At 55.0% G+C, this 22758-nt stretch overlaps 1 protein-coding gene across 1 annotated transcript in view; it reads left to right on the forward strand.

Annotated features, from left to right (window-relative positions):
• The window catches only part of LOC144934407 (formin-like protein 3), a 55449-nt gene extending 34752 nt beyond the window's left edge, over window positions 1-20697 (forward strand). Inside the window, exons 14-27 of the mRNA XM_078860129.1 lie at window positions 413-596; window positions 1284-1541; window positions 2119-2243; window positions 2656-2855; window positions 3352-3586; window positions 5047-5115; window positions 5241-5321; window positions 5855-5984; window positions 8267-8430; window positions 14036-14137; window positions 14881-14991; window positions 15700-15841; window positions 18829-18926; window positions 19835-20697. Of these exons, the coding sequence (XP_078716255.1) occupies window positions 413-596; window positions 1284-1541; window positions 2119-2243; window positions 2656-2855; window positions 3352-3586; window positions 5047-5115; window positions 5241-5321; window positions 5855-5984; window positions 8267-8430; window positions 14036-14137; window positions 14881-14991; window positions 15700-15841; window positions 18829-18926; window positions 19835-19840 (1905 nt within the window). The 3' untranslated portion in view covers window positions 19841-20697. The remainder of the gene's footprint in view (window positions 1-412; window positions 597-1283; window positions 1542-2118; window positions 2244-2655; window positions 2856-3351; window positions 3587-5046; window positions 5116-5240; window positions 5322-5854; window positions 5985-8266; window positions 8431-14035; window positions 14138-14880; window positions 14992-15699; window positions 15842-18828; window positions 18927-19834) is intronic.
• Window positions 20698-22758: the final 2061 nt, after the last annotated feature.

The following is a 22758-nucleotide window of genomic DNA, read 5'->3' on the forward strand; positions in this document are numbered from 1 at the left end:
CAAGGTGGGTGGCCGGCAAGGTGGGTGGCCGGCAAGGTGGGTGGCCGGCAAGGTGGGTGGCCGGCAAGGTGGGTGGCCGGCAAGGTGGGTGGCCGGCAAGGTAGGTGGCCGGCAAGGTAGGTGGCCGGCAAGGTAGGTGGCCGGCAAGGTAGGTGGCCGGCAAGGTAGGTGGCCGGCAAGGTAGGGATCCGAGGTGGCCACGGGAGTGACCTCAGAGGGCATATAGGAAGGTAGCAACGGGGAAGGACCCTAGAGATGTACTCAAGCACCATGGGTGTGACCCCAACTCCAACGGGCCCTGGCCACTCCAGGGGGCCCCAGCAGCTCTGCCTGAACCCTGACCCCCTCTATACCGACTGACCCCTCCCCACCACCACCGCACCCCCCCCCCCCCCCCCCCAATTCCTTCCAGGAGCTGAACCGGGAGACGAGCTGCCGCGTCGTGCAGCTGGAGCAGCGGCTCAAAGAGAGCGAGGCGGCTCCTGGGCCCCCCGCTGTGGGGACGAAGGGGCCTCCCGACTGCGGGCCTGCATCTGCGGCCCAGGGCCCAAGGCCACCAGCGTCCCCAGCGTCCACCGCGCCCCCACCCAAGGACGGTGCGGCCCCGGGATGCATCCACGCGCGACGGGTTTGCCGAAACTCCTGGACGTCTGTAAAAAGGAGTTTCGCATCTCGTGGGATTCCTCCACTCCAAATCAATATTCTGATTCCGATGTGTCCCGCATCGTGAGACGAGAGCTGCTGTCTCGCGGCGCTGCCGACGTGGCGTGCTCTCGGCCGCTGCGTTCACTCAAGCGTTGGCGCGGCACTCATCTCCGTTGGCACACACCTGCGTCAGTCATGGAAAATTACACATTTAAAGTCAAAACTATTGTTTGTTTTACCAGAGAAGGCCCACCGAGCTATACTGGAAAGTTATTTTAACAGAAAGTGATCTGGCCGCAAATGATAGCTGAGCAAAGTGGCTTATCACGTGGAAATATATAGCAGCCAAATACTCTTAACGCGTGGTTGTCTTCATTTTAAATGCCGAGGGAATAACCGGAGGACCCGTTGAAAAATCCACGTGACCACGGGAAGAACTCGCAAACCCCAAATATACAGGCATCGTCAGGGACTGGATCACACCCACCACCTCCTGTACACCAGGCGAGGTAGTTAACACCTCACCACCGTGGCACAATTCCTATGGCAGGACCACTCGCTCCGTAGAACCCCCACTGCTTCCATCCCAACGCCCTCTCCCCGTGGTGCTTTGTCCGCCTCCTCTCCCCAACCCGCAGAGCCCCGTGCAGGTGCAGGAGTCGCCGCCCCGGCAGACAGAGCCCGGACACCTCCGCCAGGGGGCGCCGCGGCTCCGCCTGAGCCATCGGCCCTCGACTCGCGGGAGTCGCGGCCCCTTCCTGCCCACGAGCAGCCCGCGGGCGAGCCCCCGGCAGGACCCCCACCGCCCCCGCCGCTACCGCCTCCTCCTCCTCCTCCGCCTCCTCCTCCGCCACCCGGAGCACCGCCACCGCCGGGGACGCCGACAGAAGCGAGAGGTGCGCTCGTGAACTGGGCGTCGTCGCTCCGCAGCGTTCCGCCGGCAGCATCGGTCCGCCGTCCACCCGTCGAGCCACAACCTCTGTCCGTCGGTCGATTCGCCCATCCATTCGCTCCGCCTAGTTCCATCCATCCACCCGTGCATTGTAAATCAATCCGTCAAACATCCTTCCACCCACATGTGTCTCCATCAATCCGTCCACCGTACTAAACCACGGACGTATATAGACGTGCAGCGATGCATGTGCACGATTCGTTTGTGATTATGAATTGAGGATGATGATGATGATGGTGGTGGTGACGATATGATTGAGCCACACTGGATAATCACAAGGTCCGCAGTGAATTTACACGAGCTTCCCTGCAGACGGACTTTTACAAATCCCGCGACTGCCGCGTGTGATTAAATCCCATCGCAATGCGTCCATCCCGTCTAATGCACTGCGTGTGCACGCGTGTGTGCGTGTGAGTGTGTGCGCGTGCCTACGTGTGTGTGCGCGTGCCTACGTGTGTGTGCGCGTGATGCGGCCCCCTCCCCCCTTGCCCTCTGTGCTGCCCACGCTGCCCGTGCTGCAGCGCTCCGCGTCAAGAAGGCCGTGGTGCCGCGGTTCCGCATGCCGGCCTTCAACTGGGCCGCGCTGCAGCCGGCGCAGATCCACGGCACAGTCTTCCACGAGCTGGATGATGAGAGGGTCCTGCAGGTGCGAGACGGCCACCCTCACCCCCCAACAAATCATCCCACCATGTGCAGCAAGTATGGCGTGCACAGCGTGTGAGACGGATGGGTGGGGGGGGGGGGGTACTCGTGCGATAACTGGTGGGAGCTCACACATGCATCGACTAAATTACTCGTCCAGTCACCCAACTCGTGCACCCACTCGACCAGACATGCACTCAGCCACTCGCGCAACCACTCGACCGGACACCCACTCATTCGCTGATCTCTATTAACCTTTTCAACCACTTACTCACTCATCCGTCTACCCGCTCACTCACGAATCCATTAACCTCAACACCTCACTCATTCAATCGCTTATTTACGTGATCATTCACTCATTGATATGCTCATCTACCCCCCCCCCCCCCCCCCCCCATATACCCCGGCACGGACAGGAGCTGAACATGAGCGAGTTTGAGGATCTATTCAAGACGCGTGCCCAGGGCGGCCCCACGCGGTCGCCGTGCCGCGCCGCCGCGACGCGCTCCCCAAGCCGCCGTCTCGTCGTCATGGACTCGCACCGCGCCAAGAACCTCGCCATCACGCTGCGCCGCGCGGGCCTCCCCGACGGAGACATCGTCACCTGCATAGAGAAGTGCGGCCGCCCCGCCGTTGTGTCCCCCTGGACAGCTCGTGCGCGGCTCGCGCGCGGCCGGATCTTTGTCTCGGTTTGTGTGTGGCTTAAACAGCAGCTGAGACCGTCTGACTCGATGACCTCAAACCTGTTTTGTGTCCGATTTAACAAGGTTGGCTAAGTACGGTGGGAAATGAGTTCAACATGCATGCACAATTGCGTCCCCATTGCGTACCTGGCGCACCATATCTAGTTCGTCTCCCGCTCGCTGTGGCTGTGGCTACGAGACCCATGCCACCGCCAGTCTGCCACGTGTAGCCCCAACTCGCGCTCCTTCCCGTTGTGCGTTCGCGATGCAGTAACGGGTCCGTTAAGCGGTGTCCAAATTCAGCTTCTCCGCTCTGACCGCCAGTTGCCGTTCGGCGCGCGACGCGACACCGCGACCCCGACGCATCGCGTTCGTGACCCGCGACTCCCGACTCTGACCCCGACCGGCACCCTTACCCCGTGGTCGCAGACTGCACGTGGGCCGCCTGCCGCTGGACTTCGTGGAGAGCCTGACTCGCCTGGTGCCCACGGAGGTGGAGGGCCGCCGCCTGCGCCAGTACGAGCGCGAGGGGCGGCCCCTCGGGGCGATGCCGCCCGAAGAGCGCTTCATGCTGCGCCTGAGCGCCGTGGCGCGCCTCCCGCAGCGCCTCGCCGCGCTCGCCTTCATGGGCAACTTCTCCGACAGCGCCTCGCGTCTCCTGCCGGTCTTTGTCTCTCTCCCTCCCCGTGTCCATCGTGGGGGGGGGGGGTCATCGGGGTTCTGGGGGGCTCAAGACGTAATGCGCATGCCGTGACCACTTCCCCCTCCACCAACCCAAAAACGCGAACCTCCCTTGGCTTGGACACAAACTCGTCGGTTTTGATTGTGTGCGATCGATGTGGTCCCGTAATGTATATCGACTGAGCTTTGAGAATTGTTATAATTGACGTTGGTTTACCCAGGAAACCCGCGTTGTGTGCTTCGCGAGCGTGTCGCCAGGTTTCACGGTAGTGCGCATTGTTACCAATCGCGTGAGACCGTCTGCTGGTCCCCTGGCAGTCGTTGAGCAAAGCCCGACTGCTGATGAGACCCAGAAGGTTGAAGCTGGTTCAGAGTTTTGCTCGCTTAAAATATTCTGAGGATATTGGTTCGTCAATCCAATTGAGCCGATGGAACTAAAACATACATTTATAGCAGCCAGATATTCTAGAAGCAGAGAGTGTTTGGGAGCTCACAAATTCCCTTGGTTGGCAACCCATTGACGCCGCTCCGCACGCCCCGCGTTGCCCAATCACAGCGCGAGCACGCAGGAGCGCTCAGCTCCACCGCACTCATGCCACACCCCTGCACGTTCCGTTCTCTCACGGACGCGGTGATGTTCACGGACCTCTCCAGTACCCACTTAGTACGGATAAAATGCTTGCAGTGATGGGAAAAATAATGCCGTTTGTGGGCTGTTATGAATCATTCCAGATATGCCCCTGTAATCGTGCTGGCTGTCCAATACCAGTTTTGAGTATTCTCAGGTTTTTTCGGTAAAGTCACGTAGGTAAAACATTAAAAGTAATGAAAGTAAAATAAAACAAAACAAAAATAAAAATAAAATTCACGACGTTTCGGAGGCAACACAAGTCTCCGTCATCAGGTGGGACCGTCACAGCCAGATTAGCTGCATCACTTGATGCAGCTAATCACTTGATGCAGCTAATCTGGCTGTGACGGTCCCACCTGATGACGGAGACTTGTGTTGCCTCCGAAACGTCGTGAATTTTATTTTTATTTTTGTTTTGTTTTATTTTACTTTCATTACTTTTAATGTTTTACCTACGTGACTTTACCGAAAAAACCTGAGAATATGAATCATTGCAGTCACGAAAGCTTCAAATCTAGAACCAGTTTTGAGATCTGCTCTTGAAAACAAAAGACTTTAAAACCATGGCGAGGCACGCAAACGTGTGTTTGGAAGTCTCGCACATCTCTATGTGATCCGCCGACCCTTGCCTCCAATGCGCTGGAGCACAGATATGGCACCGCGCACATTCACCTGGCGAGCACCTGGCATCTCCTGCGTTCCTTTTGGTTGTGTTCCAGCACACGTGTCCCCTCTCTTACATCACTGGCTCTGGTTCGTCACACGTGTTCTGCGTGTGCATCTGTGTCCGCACGCATCTCCCGAATCCTCAGCAACTCAACGCAGTCATCGCGGCGTCGCTTTCCCTGAAGTCGTCCCAGAAGCTCAAGAAGATACTCGAGGTGCGTCTCTCTCTCTCTCACCGCAGCGCTCCTCATCCCACTCCCCACCCCCCGCTCATTCCCCGCTCACCCCACACCTCTAACCCACTCTCGCCCCACTCCCACGTCGGCCGCACCCATTGCAGATCGTCCTGGCCTTTGGGAACTACATGAACGGCAGCCGGAGGGGAGCCGCGTACGGATTCAAGCTCAACAGCCTCGACCTGGTGAGGGAGTCGAACTGGGACGCGTAAGGTCGTGGCCACGTGGGGGACCTTGGATGGGGGTGACCTGGGGACTCGCCGGCCTTAATTGAACCCGGATCCCGACACGAACTCCGTGACTCGAGTTGGATCCCCAGCATCAGTAGCGGGTGATATCCGAAACGATCCTGGGCCTCACCCAGGACGACTCATCCTTAAATGACGACCTGATGCATTGGGGACACATTGGCGGTCGAGCGTGGTGCTGACCTTACCACCTCCGTACACCTTTGAAGCCTTAATAGGTCCTCGCTCACAGCACTTTCCCCAACATATTCATATGGCTCGACAAGGGATCTATTTCCGTGTGTGTGTCCATTGCTCATGTACCCATGTACTTCGTGCCCGTATGTGTGTACACGTGTTCATGTGTCCGTGTGTGTACGCATGTCCGTGTGTAAATGCGTGTTCATGTACCGGTATCCGTGCGTGTGCACACGTGTCCGTGTGTGTTCGCGTGTCCGTGTGTGTTCGCGTGTCCGTGTCCGCTGCTGAAGCTGCTGGACACCAAGTCCACGGACCGCTCCCGCACGCTGCTGCAGTACCTGACGCGCGTGGTGCGTGAGCGCTACCCTGAGCTCAGCGCCTTCCACGCAGAGCTCCAGTACCTGGACAAGGCGGCCTCAGGTGCGACCGTGGGTGGGGGGCGCGGCGGGGTGATTGGGGGGTGGTGTGGCAAGGGGCAAGGGGAGCGGTGGAAATGGGAGGGGGGCGGGGTGTTGAGGGCGGGGTGAATTTGGGGGATGGTGGGAGCCAGGGTCGGGTCAACATTCATCTCGACAGGCGCGTCACGCGTGCAGGAAGTGTGGGGTCGAGGTTAGGGTTAGGAGACGATGTTAGGAGATGAGGTTAAGGGTTCAAACAATGAGGGATGGACGCATGTCCCAGGGCTGTCCAGCACGAGCTGGAAGCTACCGAACAAAGACGTTTAGGGCGCCACTCCGGTGAGGTCTTAACGACCTCACCTGGTATATAGGAGGGCGTGGGTTCGATCCCGACCCTGACCGATGCCCGTATATTTGGAGTTTGCGTGCCTCTCCCTGTGGTCGCGTGGATTTTTCTCTGAGTCTGCTGGTTTTCCCCTCCACATTTAGAATCAACATGCGTTTTCGAGTACTTGGCTGCAATACATTTCCACGTGATGAGCCACTTCATTGGGCTATCATTTGTGGCCAGCTCCCGTCTGAAAACGAGCTATATAGCTCGGTGGGCCTTACCTGCTAAAATAAAAAAGTTTTGTTTTAGTTTAATCTGAAGTGGTGGTCACATGCTCCGCCGTAAGAGCTGCGGTGCATTCGTGCTGACGTCCAGGTGAGAAGTGCGCCGCACGTCGCCTCGACGTTGGGCGCCCGAACAGCGGTATTGACCGTTAGCGCTGGAGTGTTTTCTCACCGACGAAGCTTTAAACCACGTGCGGTACAACGCCGGGGACACGCAGCAGCAGTTGACAGGCGGTACACTACGAGAGCCGTTTGAGTCTCCGGGTTTGCGCGTTTTATTTCATGGAAGGCTTGATCGAGACGGTCAACCAAGACCTCCACAACGTTCCTCACTGCCGACTTAATTCCCGATCCCCTTTCTGGGACCACCCTGCCCTCGCCATCCTAGAATCTCACTCGGACACGGAGGAACGCCGCTAGCAGGCAGTGGAACAACGCGGGCGTCCGGAATAAACGCTCCAATCTAGACCCAAACATCATCGCACCTCCTCCTGTCGTTGAAATTCCTCCTCGAAGACACCGGTGGTGTCACCATCGACCGCACGGGAACATCCAGCAGGCCAATGCGCACATCTCCTTCATTAACGTCAATTTAAAGATAAGCCACAGAAGTGCAATTGTGGCCAGGCATCGCAAACTATGGACTCCGTCGTAAACCCACGGTAGTCTGTGCTCCTTCAGCGGAGGAGGTACATCACAACTACTCTCTCTGTCTCTGTCTCTCCTGAAGCCTCTCATCGTGGCCAGTAGACCTCGACATTGACATGTAGCTCCTGAACATTCTGTAGCTGCGATCGTGCGCAAGAAGAGAGTGGCTGCTTTGAGAAGGTGCAGAGCGTCGTCTTTACCGACGATCTTTGCCATCGTCGTTACACGAATGATGCCCGCAGCCATGCCGAGCGAGGGGAGTGAACGCAGCCGCAGGGAGCGCGTACTGCCCTTCGGGACTGTGGAGGCGGCGTGACAGCTTATTGGCGCCACTGGATGAGGTCGCGTCCACAGTGCGTGCCCGGACTGCGCGCGTCTTATTATCAACGGCAACGTGGCTGGACACCCCGTGTTTTATCATTCGCATTGGCCCCAGACGCCGCGTGTATTGCTATGCTCGTGTCCGGTTATCCGCATTATCACTGCACAGCCAGTGTTCTATTATTTGTGCGTTCCTGGCCCCCGAGTATTATTCTATTCTATTTTGGATTTATATAGCGCACTTTCTAGGGCGCTTTAAAATGCGAGCCGACAGCGTTCAGTGAGGGAGGCGATGGGATGGATGGAGGGACAGGGGCTGGGAATGGAGCTGATGTTGCTGGGGTAGGTAAAGCAGAATAAGGTGGAGTGTGATGGTGAGTGAGGTTGTCTGATGGGTGGTGCGTGGATGAGAGGCAGTGGGGTATGGGGCGCGTGAGTGAAGTGGTAAAATGGGCATGGATGAGGGTAAGTGAAGAGTGGTAGGGGCAGAGGTCTGGTGGGCGGATAGTTGAGCTGACGGAGGAGCACAGCGTAGGCCTGGGGGAGAGATGTGGTTAGGTGCACATAGAAAGCGAGACGTCAGAGTATCTTATTAGCTGCATGTCTCTGGTATCTGCAGTGTCACTGGGCGTGGTTTGCTTTATTATCTGCTTGTCTTCGTATCCGCACTATCACTGGACATAGCTCATCCTGTCATCCACACACCCTTCGTATCTGCAGTGTCGCTGGACAGCGTGCTGCTGGACGTGAAGGAGCTGGAGGACGGCATGGAGGCGACGCGCGGGGAGCAGGAGGCCGCGGGGGGACACGCGATCATCCGCGACTTCCTCGCACAGAACTCTGAGACGCTGCGCCGGCTCCGGAGAGACGCGCACGCCGCACAGGTGGGGCCTGGCGTACACACACGCTGCCTCCAGCAGCACGATTGCAGACATCAGGTTGTGTTGTATCGGGGTACTGCAGCTGAGTGGAGTCTGCTCGTTCCACCAGAGTGCACGTGGTTGTATTGGGGTAGCTGAGTGGGGTAGTCTGCTAGTTTCACCAGAGTGCACGTGGTTGTATTGGGGTAGCTGAGTGGAGTCTGCTCGTTCCACCAGAGTGCACGTGGTTGTATTGGGGTAGCTGAGCGGAGTAGTCTGCTAGTTCCACCAGAGTGCACGTGGTTGTATTGGGGTAGCTGAGTGGGGTAGTCTGCTCGTTCCACCAGAGTGCACGTGGTTGTATTGGGGTAGCTGAGCGGAGTAGTCTGCTAGTTTCACCAGAGTGCACGTGGTTGTATTGGGGTAGCTGAGCGGAGTAGTCTGCTAGTTCCACCAGAGTGCACGTGGTTGTATTGGGGCAGCTGAGTGGAGCAGTCTACTAGTTCCACCAGAGTGCACGTGGTTGTATTGGGGTAGCTGAGCGGAGTAGTCTGCTAGTTCCACCAGAGTGCACGTGGTTGTATTGGGGCAGCTGAGTGGAGCAGTCTACTAGGTCCACCAGGGTGCACGTGGTTGTATTGGGGTAGCTGAGCGGAGTAGTCTACTAGTTCCACCAGAGTACACGTGGTTGTATTGGGGTAGCTGAGCGGAGTAGTCTACTAGTTCCACCAGAGTACACGTGGTTGTATTGGGGTAGCTGAGTGGAGCAGTCTGCTTGGTCCACCAGAGAGCACGTGGTTGTATTGGGGTAGCTGAGTGGAGTAGTCTACTAGTTCCACCAGAGTACACGTGGTTGTGTTGGGGTAGCTGAGCGGAGTAGTCTACTAGTTCCACCAGAGTACACGTAGTTGTCTTGGGGTAGCTGAGTGGAGTAGTCTGCTAGTTCCACCAGAGTACACGTAGTTGTATTGGGGTAGCTGAGCGGAGCAGTCTACTAGTTCCACCAGAGTACGCGTGGTTGTATTGAGGTAGCTGAGTGGAGTAGTCTGCTCGTTCCACCAGAGTGCACGTGGTTGTGTTGATTGGGCAGTCATGATGGTTTGCACCTCACCACCGCATTCACAGTTCAGTGGAGTCCCTGATGGCTCCATTTTTGGAGGAAATATCCCCCATACACCTTCTTCTTCCTACTCCTTATCCTCTACGTGATGCTGTGGTTGATGTGGTTGATGTGGTTGGGACGTGGTTGTTGAGAACGATCTCCACTTTCGTCGGGGCAGCGGAGAGAAGTCAAACTCCCATGATAACCCAGGTTATACGAGTTGCGGGTTTATAAATGTCCTTGCAGTAATCCCCTGCCAACCGCCAAATTACCAACCGTGAGATTTGAGTGTATGCGAATTCTACTTCTGTAGACCTGTTTACCAACCCCAAACAATAATTGGCACCGCCGCGTAGCATCCGCCACGTTGCCTCTCAATCTCCCTCGAGGAGACGCGAGGAGACACCTCTGGGTCTGGAGCTACCCAATCCTCTTTCTTCTCCACGTTGCTACCTCCGCCACTGGTCAGATTCACACTCCGTCTCACGAAATAATTGTATATTTTACGTTTTTGATTTGCGTATTCACGTTTTGTGCGTAAATATCACGTTGTGTGCCACTCAGGAATATATATTTTTCATGTTTGCTTTTCTAAATTAATTTATGTAAATTTCAAGTATGTCGCCTCCCCCATCATCACCATCAAAGGTAAATGCAATTTAATTTACTGTACTTTTCTTAATTAAACATGTCTCAATTGCCACAGACATTATCTTTAGTTAGTGCGCTGTGTTCATTGGTTAATTTAGTGAACGCAAATTTTTAAAAAATGTGATTTCATAAGTTCACTCGCGACCTCGGGTTCCCCTCACCCAATTTTCCCGTAAGGTCTTAAGTTTACCAATCTAGTTGGTTTTCAGGAAGCTCATCCTCGCGGTTGGCAAGGGATTACTGTACTTACGCGCATTACGATAGCCTGTGCCTGTGATCTCTACTCGAGCCGTGAGTGTAGGTATTGGAGTAATGCATCTCAATACTTGTGTAATGAGGAGCCATGTGAACAATTTTCTTCTCTGCCGGATTTTAATGTGAATAGAAACTGCATGTCTGGGCACGCACGTGTGTGTGTGTTATGGGGAGCGGTAGTGTCGCGGTTAGCGCGCTGCGCTACAAAACCCGATGACCCGAGTTCCATTCCCGCTCACGTCCAACACCAATGACGATTATCTGAACCAGTCCTGGGCCTCCCCTTGGTCGACTCGGCCTTAAATGAGTACCCAGTGCAGTGTAAACATCGCCACTCGGGAGACAAAGGCGATCGGGAGTGGTGCTGGCCACCCACCCCTTTGTGTACCGTGCCGGTATTCATAGGTGCTCGCAAACCGCACTTGCCCCAAGTCTGTCAAGGCTAATAGGGGTATCTTTGTCTTTGTGTGTGAGTGTGTGCAATGCCTGGACATTTTTCAAGCCTCTCATCTCACTCTCTCGTCTCCTCCTCGCACTCGCCTACCTCTTGCCCCTCATTCTATCCTACTCCCCATCCACATGCTGTACTACCTCTCCCCTCATATTGTTACACTCTGCGAAATTCCTTCAGATCCAGAATGGAATTTGCTGCGATACCCACGTGGGCACATGCCACGTGCGCACATGCCGCCTGTGTAGCGTCGATGTCCAGTTCGGAAGCTGCACATTACATTATTTTGGAATGAGTTTTAAGCAAACTCGGGGGGGGTACACATGCACACAAACGAGATACGTGAAGACTTCTCCGGGGTAGATTCCATTTTAGTCTCCAACGCCCACTCGGAATCTGTACTCTCGAACAATCCCGCGCTCAGCTCTCAGCCCACGTGCCAGAGCACGTGGGTCGTCCGCCATCGCTCCCGTCTGTAACTGCCTTCACCATCGCCCCTGGTGGTCAAAGTTTACATAACCACAAGTTATTTCCCGCTAAAATACTATAGTCCCCTATTTATCCACTATGTGCTGTAAAGATCAGTCCCTCCAGAAAAACGCGATTATGCGATCGCAAGATTTCACGCAAAATCAGCCAAAGTCCGCATATTTATGCGGGGGGCGCGTTTTTTCAAATACGCCGCACTTTCGCCGCATAAATTGCAGATTTCCGCGCGCAAAATATGCGGGCTTGCATGATTTCATAATCCCCGCATTTTCGTTGCAAAAAGTCACATATATCTTAGCAGAAAGTTGAAAAATGTTGCGTTACTTCACACAAGCGCAGCCATTTCCCCTGTTGCCATGGGAACGTTATGAAGTGACGTCACTCATTACGCGACATCATTGAAAAGCTGCAAACCCCGCGATGCCAATGAAACCATGATGAAGCCCGCAAATCTTTCTCATTTGCCAACAAACATAAGCGCAAAAGACCGCGCAAAGCAGTTCCCCAGTGTGTTACATGACAGTGGGGGCAAATTATTTTGCATAGCTACCTCTGTAAAACAGGAAGCACACATTTTATTTTTTAATATTTTATTTATTCATTTTTACAGAAGTTGTAGCATATTCATTTTGTAAAGCTACAGAACTTGTTCGACTCAATGTTTTGTAAGTTTGAGCCATCTGTTTGTTAAGGTCTGAAATAAAACAAGATGATAACTTAAATATTCCCAGCACTTTCTGTGATGTAGTATGCTTGCTTATCATAGGAAGTAATAAGAAATGACTCTTTACATTAAAGTAGTAGCCTAGTGAATAGGGTGTTGGGGGAATCACTTTTTTTTTCTCTTTTTCATCAAACCGCAATTTTTGCAAGTTCCCGCAATTTAATCGCATAAAATTGCATAAATATCCCGCATATTCCATCGCATTTTTTAAGAAAACGTGCCGCATAATCAACGATTTTTGCCCGCAACAATCACCAAAAAACTCCGCGTTTTTCTGGAGGGACTGAAAGATAAAATGTTATTAACAGCATTAACCAATATTAACGTCGTTCGCTATGTTAATTCTCATGAAAAAAATACTCAACATAATGACCTTAGTGCACTAAGCTCTTTAACATTGACGTACAATTGCAATCAGATACAGTACCATAAATCGTTCTACTACAACCACATTAAAGCAAGATGCACTCTTCTGTTCTTGACTCGTTAACTATGAATATGAACACCACAGACATTATATCCATCCTGTTAAACCGTTGAGAACTTATTTAAGGGTCTAGTCACAGCTAGCATAAGGTATTTAATAGTTACTGTGTCACTGGAAAAGTTTTACTGTAAGAATTTGCAGCATTAACTGACCATCTATATATAAGGGAAATTTGTGAATGTGTGTCTGTGCAAAATGTTTAGCGTACTTCCCGACATGCAACAAATATTTACCATGTGGGTACTTTCCAGCCTGTACACCATGCAAAAATTATAAAAATAGACTTTTTTTTGGGGGGGGGGCGCAATAATGCATATATTTTGCACGGCAAGTGAGCTGTGACGTCACATGTCATGTGACCCGTATGCGGAAGCGTCACGCAGTGTGCCTGCTCATGTCACCCCCCCCAACCCTCCGCGGGTGAAGTGCCATACAAATGTGTTGCAGGTCTCAGGCGTTCTTCGCGCAGCATTGCTGCTTCATTATTTCAGTCGTTTACTGCCGTACGCACCCTGAAAATTGTGTGTGTCTGCAGCAAGCGCGTGTATGTGTACCTATAGACGCACGCGCGCGTGTGTGTATGTGTGGGGGGAGCGGTAGCGTCTTGGTTAGCGCGCTGCGCTACGAACCCGGCGATCCGAGTTCGATTCCCGCTCACGGCCACCACCGGTGACGATTATTTGAACCGGTCCTGGGCCTCCCTTAGGTCGACTCAGCCTCAAACGAGTAACTGGTGTGGTGTGTGAACATCGCCATTGGGGTGACAAAGGCGGCCGGGCGTGGTGAATCCAAGTCCCGGGCGGAGCCGGGTAGTCAAGCTAGTTATCTATATGAATCACGTTAATTGCAGCCTTTTAAACTGTCTTCTGTACCGTTGACCATAGCCATACAGTACTCACAAATAAGTGTTGAGAATAGGCTAAGCTCTGTAGCTCTGTTACAATTAATCCTGAAATGTACGTATTAAATTCGTAACATGCTTTGAAAGACTTTTTAATTTCACGGACGACGCCATCTCGCTTTGAGCATGTTCAGGCACCTGTTTACTTCTTTAGCAAATACCTCCCCCAACAACAGCTTATAAGATTATAACATTCCCACCGATCTCTACATCATCGCGATCGTTTCTACGCTTGATGTTCCTTGTCAGTGACTCAAGACCACATACCTCGACATAGGCACAGCCTGCGTGCCACATGGTACTTGGTTCATGTCACGTGGCACATGGTAAATGGCAGAGGTGTGGACTCGAGTCATGTGACTTGGACTCGAGTCAGACTCGAGTCATGAATTTGATGACTTGCGACTCGACTTGGACTTGCATAACAATGACTTTGTCCCACCTCTGGTAAATGGCACAAGCCACGTGGCCCACAGTACATGGCACATCCTGCTTGGCACACGGCACATGCCACACGGTACATGGCACACGGTGCCGCCTCTGCGTGTCCGTGTCTCCGCGCGAGACAGGAGGCGTACTCCGCCGTGGTCGAGTACTACGGCGAGGAGCCCAAGAGCACGCCGCCCTCCGTCTTCTTCCCGCTCTTCGTGCGCTTCGTGTGCGCGTACAAGGTAACCCGCGGGCCCTCCACGCTCCTCTCCCCTTTTTGGGGGGGGATCGGCAAAGGGGGGGTGGGGTGGGCAGGTTGCAGGTGAGCAGCGCAGGGAGTCGGGACAGGGGGTCTGATGGCCCCCCCGTGTCTGCCCGCCCCCCCCCCCCGTGTCTGCTCGCCCCCCCCCCCCGTGTCTGCCCGCCCCCCCCCCCCCCGTGTCTTCTCGCCCCCCCCCCGTGTCTGCTCGCCCCCCCCCCCCCGTGTCTGCTCGCCCCCCCCGTGTCTGCTCGCCCCCCCCCCCGTGTCTGCTCGCCCCCCCCCGTGTCTGCTCGCTCCCCCCCCCGTGTCTGCTTGCCCCCCCCGTGTCTGACTCGCCCCCCCCCCCGTGTCTGCTCGCCCCCCCCCCCGTGTCTGCTCGCCCCCCCCCCCCGTGTCTGCTCGCCCCCCCCCCGTGTCTGCTCGCCCCCGCCCCCGTGTCTGCTCGCCCCCCCCCCCGTGTCTGCTCGCCCCCCCCCCCCGTGTCTGCTCGCCCCCCCCCCCCCCGTGTCTGCTCGCCCCCGCCCCCGTGTCTGCTCGCCCCCCCCCCCCGTGTCTGACTCGCCCCCCCCCCCGTGTCTGCTCGCCCCCCCCCCCGTGTCTGCTCGCCCCCCCCCCCCCCCGTGTCTGCTCGCCCCCCCCCCCCCGTGTCTGCTCGCCCCCCCCCCGTGTCTGTTCGCCCCCCCCCCCGTGTCTGCTCGCCCCCCCCGTGTCTGCTCGCCCCAGCAAGCGGACGTGGAAGACCAGGCGCGCGACAAGCAAGACCAGAGCTCCGGGGAGACGACGCGCGGGGCCGGGAGGGGCACACGCGGGACCGACGACGGCGGCGGCGGCGCGGTGAGACGAACACGCGCGCGGCTATACAAACACGCGCGCGGATATACAAACACGCGCATGCACACATGCACGCACCAAAACAAAGATCCGCCGTGTAGCCTTTAAACCGTCTGTGGAGACAGGTGATGTTGGTGAAGGCCGGCACGGTGCAGGACCCAGGTGGCGTACCCAGAACCACCAGTTATCCCGGTAGCACAAGTAGCTACATATGCTACGGGCCCCGCACTTTCAAGGGCACTGCACTAAATGCTTCGAAGTATTTAAGCGCTGCTCCATTACTATAGTACTATACTGCCTTCAACTTTTATGAACGACTGGGTGTTTAAGGTTAGCGATTTGTCGTATCATCTGGCTGTATGGCAAATGAAAAAATACAATTGCTTTACTATGCAAGTAAAAAATTTGTGTTTTAATATTTATGCCTTTATTTCAGGGCCCCTTTATAACATGTGCTACAGGCCCCGCACTAGCTTAATCCGGCACTGAGAACCACGCTGGGCGCTTTTGTTTTCGGAGTGCCAATGTTCACATCGCTTCCAGGGACTCATTTAGGACTGAGTCGGCCTAAGGGTGCCCAGGACCGCTTCAGACATTCGCTGCTAATATCTGTGGCCGGGTTCGTAGCGCAGCGCTGCTAACCCACTCCACCCACGCACATCGACATGCCGCTCAGAGAGTCCACGTCCCCCACTCCCTTCCCGTCACCAGCCCGGCACGGGCGCTGCGCATGGAAACGCGGTGCCCAAGCGCGCGGAGCTCGAACTCATTGCCGAGCTCAAGAGGAGGCAGCTGGCGAAGGAGCGCGTCGTTTACGAGGGCAAAGACGGCGCCATCGAGGACATCATCACAGGTTCGTGCTGCCTGCGCTGTCATCGTTACAACACCAACAATAATCATAATCGGCATCATAACAGCGCTAATGCCGACGCCGATTGTTTGTCGAGGAGAGCTTCACCCAGCCTGACGCACCAGTGAGAACCCATGTCGCCTTCAGCTGATGCCGGCAGCAACAGCAGCAGCAGCGTACCACGTGCTCTGGCGACCTTATGTGCCCTCTCGTTTTACAACCAGTAATTTGCATACAAGTCATTTTCAAGAGATGAAATACAATTTCAGGTGCTCCCTCCCCAAAAACTGTATTTATATATTTCAAACAAACACCTTGTAAAAGACCCAACGCAGAAGATTACTGGGTTTGATCTTCCACGAAGCTCATGGTCCACCCTAAACCGCATCCGCTGCACACACCATGGCAAGACGCTTATACCTGATGCACAAATGTATAATAGAAAACTCTACAGTGTTGCGACTGTGGTCATCCAGACCAGACCGTACAAAATATAACGATGCAATGCCCTATTCACAAACACGAAGGAGACATCACAGCGATACGTTACTCGGCTTGCTCTTGATGCCGTTATCTAGGCGTGACCAGCCGTACGAAAGAAAAGACCCGCTGCTTATGTCTCCCCCGTGGCCAATATCCGTGCCATGGAGCTCACCGCGCACGGTGTTTGCGCGCCTCCACCAGCCACTGGGTCTCAGTGGATGGCTCTCGCCGTAGTTAAAAGGAAAAAAATTAACCCGTAAAAACAAAGTTTTTCACTCTAAATCCTTTATATGCGTGGCGGCTAGAGTCCTCTCGTCCTCTGGCTTGAGATGGCTGCCACCTATGGGTCAGATGATTGCCTGCCAGCATTAAGCAATTGGTAATTAAATATTTTAAAAAAATTCCCTAAACAGTTTAACATTTTTTAAAAAAAATTTCACGAAACTTAATTGTCACGCACAACGAGTCTGTGTGCAAAATGTCAGCTCGATTGGATCACGGGAAGTGGGTTAAAAAACGACCGAAAGATTTGCACGGTCCTAAGCAAGCAAGCGAACTTAATATAAAGGATTTAAATGACGATGGTGATGATGATGCAGCAGCGGTGATGCCATGGTCATGATGATGACGACGACGATAATGATGCAGTGGTGATGGTGATGCAATGGTGATGATGATGCAGTGGTGATGGTGATGCAATAGTGACGGTGATGATGATGATGCAATGGGGATGATTATGGCCATGATGTAAACCGTTCAATCCACTGGTGGAGCGTGACGATGGGAGAACGCTATTCGGAAAGAACGTCAAATTTAGCGAGAAACGATTTCTCGTTGAGAAATTATTCGCAGTCGTTGCAGTCGTAGTCTTTGTTGTCACCGTATTCGCATCGGGCGGTTGCGTGTTTAATTTATGTGATATAGCGAGCGGACACATACGGGGAGGGGAGGGGAAATGGGCAATTGCGTGCAGCGCGTCTCGTCTTCCAAGTCGCGTTTTAATAAACGCGCTATTTATAACTCCCTACGAGCCCAGCCTTGGCAGTTTCACGGCCTCCTCTGCCCGCCCACTGCCAGCGGGGCTGATGGCGCTTCTGATTGCCTCATTGTTTCCCCCCTCTAATCACTGCCACCGCTGCCGCGTGCGTGACACCTATTCCTTCGCGCCTGCCCACCCGCCCACCCACCACCACCACCAACCACCACTAACCACCCCGTTTCCAAATGTCCTTCTCAACTCTCCTTCTGGCACACACACGGGTGCGCGCGTGGGCGTGCACGGCGTCTGTGCGCGCGTTCTCGCGTGCGAGCGATTATGCGTGTGCGTGTCTACGTGCGTCTGTGCGCGTGTGTGAACGTGCCTACGGGTGTGTGTATGTGTACGTGTCTGTGTGCGCACGTGTGCATGTCCATGCACGTGTGTGTGTACGTGCGTGTGTACGTGAGTGTGTACGTGTGTGTGTCTACTGGTGTGTACGTGTGCGTGTCTACGTGTGTGTGTGTGTACGTGTGCGTGTCTACGTGTGTGTGTGTACGTGTGCGTGTCTACGTGTGTGTGTGTGTGTACGTGTGCGTGTCTACGTGTGTGTGTGTGTGTACGTGTGCGTGTCTACGTGTGTGTGTGTGTACGTGTGCGTGTCTACGTGTGTGTGTGTGTACGTGTGCGTGTCTACATGTGTGTGTGTACGTGTGCGTGTCTACGTGTGTGTGTGTGTGTACGTGTGCGTGTCTACGTGTGTGTGTGTGTGTACGTGCGTGTGTACGTGAGTGTGTACGTGTGTGTGTCTACTGGTGTGTACGTGTGCGTGTCTACGTGTGTGTGTGTGTACGTGTGCGTACGTGTGCGTGTCTACGTGTGTGTGTACGTGTGCGTGTCTACGTGTGTGTGTACGTGTGCGTGTCTACGTGTGTGTGTGTGTGTACGTGTGCGTGTCTACGTGTGTGTGTGTACGTGTGCGTGTCTACGTGTGTGTGTGTGTACGTGTGCGTGTCTACGTGTGTGTGTGTGTACGTGTGCGTGTCTACGTGTGTGTGTGTACGTGTGCGTGTCTACATGTGTGTGTGTACGTGTGCGTGTCTACGTGTGTGTGTGTGTACGTGTGCGTGTCTACGTGTGTGTGTGTGTACGTGTGCGTGTCTACATGTGTGTGTGTACGTGTGCGTGTCTACATGTGTGTGTGTACGTGTGCGTGTCTACGTGTGTGTGTGTGTGTACGTGTGCGTGTCTACGTGTGTGTGTGTGTGTACGTGTGCGTGTCTACGTGTGTGTGTGTGTACGTGTGCGTGTCTACGTGTGTGTGTGTGTATACGTGTGCGTGTCTACGTGTGTGTGTGTGTATACGTGTGCGTATCTACGTGTGTGTGTGTGTGTGTACGTGTGCGTGTCTGCGTGTGTGTGTGCGTGTCTACGTGTGTGTACGTGTGCGTGTCTACATGTGTGTGTACGTGTACGTGTCTGCGTGTGTGTGTGCGCGCGTGCGCTCCTTGGCCCGTCCTCCTCCTGTCAGTGCTCAAGGCTGTCCCGTTCGCTGCTCGCACTGCCAAGCGCTCCTCGCGTCTGCTCTGCGATCTTCCGCTGCCCGAAGACCTCCTGGCGCCCAGCCTCGTACGCGCACGCGGCCGCTCCGCGCTCCTCTTAGCGCCGGACGCGACCCAACGCAACCCCGCAGCCTCCCGTTGACACGGCAGGGCCGTGAGCGCGTGCCCCGCAGCCTGCGGAGGCCTTCTTCCAGCAGTGGAGCGGTCGTGGTTGATGCACATGAGCTCTTGTCTGTAGATAAGTGGCTCTGCTGGGGGGAAACGGGGGGTTAGGGGAATGGGCGCGGGGCAGATTACGGGCGGACTTTGCCGAATGCCCAGCAATGTCCGTGGTTGTTCATACCGATTGCTGTACAGGACAGTATTCGTTATCTGTTTTAATAATAGTAATGCCGTCTATGCAGGGAGCCTTGCTGAGTCTAAATACTCGTTTTTAGGAGGGTCCTGCGTTTCAGACGTTTGGCCAATCCCATTAACGAGGGGTGCCACAGTGGCTAGGAGATGTTAACTACCTCGCCTGGTATACAGCGGGTCGTGAGTTCGATCCCGACCCTGACGATGCCTGTACATCTTGAGTTTGCATGATCTCCCCGGGATCGCGTGCATTTTTATCCGGGTCCTCCGGTTTTCCCCTCCACGTTTAGAATCAACGTGCATTTAGAGTAATTGGCAGCTATAGATTTCCACGTGACACTTCGTTGAGCTATCAATTTGTGGCCAGGGTCGTCTTGTGAAAAAGAGCTGTACACTGTATAGCTCAATGGGCCTTACCTGTTAAAAAAAAGTTTAATTTCTAATGCAATCAGAACCACGACCGCTGTGCAATTTGATTCGAAGCTCGGATCTCAGTGGTGCTGGCTCCGTGCTCGAGTCCTTGAGCCACCTTCCAGTCGAGCTCTGTGCAGTCTCGCCGTGCTCGCGCGGACTCGGGAGGCGTGCTGACGACGTGCGCCTCGTGCTCGCGTGTCCCCGCAGACCTGAGGAGCCAGCCCTACCTCCGCGCCGACGCCATGCGCAGGAGTTGGCGCAGGAGGGACGAGGATGGCGGTGGCGGCGCTGGTGGTGCCCGGGTGGCGTTGAGCCCCGAGGTGGTCGTCTGAGCCGCCGCCCGTCGGGACGCGCCGCCGGCTCCGCCTGCTTCACGCAGAGTTTGGCAGAGCGCGCGTCGCACGCGCAATGTGCCGGACGGGCCCCGCCGACAAAGCGCCCTCCGGACGCGTTGCTGATCTCGCCCGTTCCTTCATTCGTTCGTTCGTTCGTTCCCCGCATCAGCGGCGCGCGTTTCTTTGCACTGGGGACGGCCGTTGATCGTTTTATGGTAAAAAATATTTAAAAAATGTGGAGCACGCGGCTGGCCACGCCGCACTCTAGATTTCCCGCGGGCGTGGAAAGCTCCGTTCGGCTCGACTCTGCTCAGCTCGCAGTGGCGGCAGCGGCAGCGGCAGCGGCAGCAGCCGTGCACGGAGCGTGCGGCGAGTTGGGATTTGAGAGCGCGACGCGAGAGCGGAGAGGGAGAACGGCAGAGTCAACGGTGGGGGTGGGGGGTGACAAGTCCGGCTCCACGCGGGTGCCGTGCCGGTGGCGGCTGCTTCCCATCGCAGCGCGCGCGCTGCCCTGTAACGCACTTTTTTTAACGCACGTAGGTGAGACTGTTAATCTCTCCAAAGATTATATAGACACTTGAACTGTTTATTTATACTTAAAGTATAATATTTAATATATACGGCACATGTCAAGAATACGAAATGTCAGAGGTGCGTTCATGCATGCCGCCCAGTTAGGACGCTCATCGAATTACGCTTCGGGAACGCCGCGCGTGCGCTGTGTGTCCTGAGAGAGGGGGGGGGGGGTGGGGAGCGCGGGGGCTGGAGTTGGGGGGGGGGGGGCTGTGGGTGCTCGTGCGGTGAGAAGCACGGGGAAGCCACGGGGTCGCTCGCTCTGCCCGCGCCGCATGATGGAGAGGCGTGGGTCCGAATGAGACACGGGCGGGACGCGGGGGACCACGAGGACACGGGAACGACGCCGAGATGGAGACGCGAGCTGACAGGGGCTCGCTCCCCCGTGGCTCCCTGCTGCGATAGGAGGCGGCGGCGGTGGTGGCAGCAGCGCGCGGCTTCGATTCGAGCCGCGTGCTCCAGTCTCGAATGAGAACCTGCGCAGGTGGAATGGAACAGAAACTGGATTGGGCTGGCAGCGGCTTCATTATCAACGCACACTCGCGCAGCGGCCCATGGATTCACGGAGACCCAAATAGTCGCACACACACGCAGAACCACTGCAAACCAGAATGCCTCGGCCAGCGGCTTTCTCCAGCGGACGGGCGCACGCAGCTCATGTCGCATCCCGGGGAGAACTGGCCTGGTAGGAGCCCGTGTCATCGTCGTCATCATCGTCATCCTGACTGCCTTCAGCTTCCAGTTCTGGACGAATCCACCACCTTGTACGCGTTGATCTCTAGAGAGTGAGGCTGGATATCTCGAGACGGGGTTTGTGTTCTCCCCAAAACCGGAGCCGTGAAGCCGTCGCCGCGCATCAACTCTGTGCGTTACTATCGCGCCGGCCGGGTCGGCTGTGCACGCGGCGCCGTCGATCACGCGAGTTGTGAATATCCGGTCAACTCAAGGGGCGCCAGATTCACATCTTGGTGACTTCACTGTTCGTCCGATGTTTGTGTTGTTTGTTTTTTGTCCCTCCCCGATGAAACGCCGCCCAATCGCCGTTCGCCAGGGGGTCGACGCGGTCCGTTTTTTGGTCGCCGTTGCCTCATCCACGGGGATCTGAGCCGAGCAATTCCTCTGAAAGGGATCGCGGTGCAGCGTTGCGCAGCCCGGCGTGTTGACCTGTCGATTAAAATATATCCCTACGCTCACGATATCGTGCATACAAAGATGCTCTCTGCGACGCTCGACTACTTGCGATGCTTGCCGATTGTGCGCGATTGTTCCGTCAGGGGGCAATGGGGCACGCAATACCCTGGCTCGCTGTCCTTCCCCTGCACCTCCGATTAGCACGGTTGGCTACGTACGTTCCGAAAGAAGGTCAACACGCACACACACACATACACACGCACACGTACACACACGTACACACACAAGGCGGAGTGTACACGACAGGCAACAGATGAGACGCAATCCAAATGAGACGGTGAATACGCGGGACAATGAATCGATGCTTGAGACTGCAACGGATTCACGTGCCGCTTGTTGTAGAAAAGAAGAGAACACCCAACCACCTGGGGCCAGATCATGGTCCCGTGAGGCCCCTGCCCCCCCCCCCGCTTTCCTATATTGGTGTCTTTCTTGCCTTCCTCCTCGCAAAATCATCCAATAGCCTAAATCTCGCTGTCTGGCAAGGTCTGACTATTGACATAAGTGACAATGAGCTGAGGTGTGTTTGGCACCTGCTACTCCGCAGCTCATTTTTTATTCTGCCTAAAGGGGAAATTGTCCGCTCACCCTGGAAGTGTTGTCACTGGCAAAGTTAGAAACATTCGAAGTGCCACGAAAACATTGGGGGAACACTGATTGCAGATTAAGTGCCTGCAACGTCTCAAGCAATTTAGTTGGGCACTTCTCACCCTCAGACATGAAAGACTTGAATTGTATGAGTTCGTTGGCAAAGTTCGTGTCCCGGTCTGATGGATATGCAGCGGAGAGTGCATTTACCTTTACCACGATGGCATCACTGTTAGACACCTGATCTGACATAAACAGAACTCCAAAGAAACTGGTCAAACACTTGTAAGCGTCCAAGCGATGTTCAAGGCATGCCACTAGTTTATCAATGATCACATAAAATGTTTCTATTTTGAACTTCTCCCTCCCCTCAAGTGTCACACCTGGCTCTGAGCTCTCATCTGCAAATGTGTTGCGTTTCCTCTTTCGCTGAAGATCGTGCTC

The sequence above is a fragment of the Lampetra fluviatilis genome, chromosome 10 (assembly GCF_964198595.1).
Source record: "Lampetra fluviatilis chromosome 10, kcLamFluv1.1, whole genome shotgun sequence".
Taxonomy (NCBI): Eukaryota; Metazoa; Chordata; class Hyperoartia; order Petromyzontiformes; family Petromyzontidae; genus Lampetra; species Lampetra fluviatilis.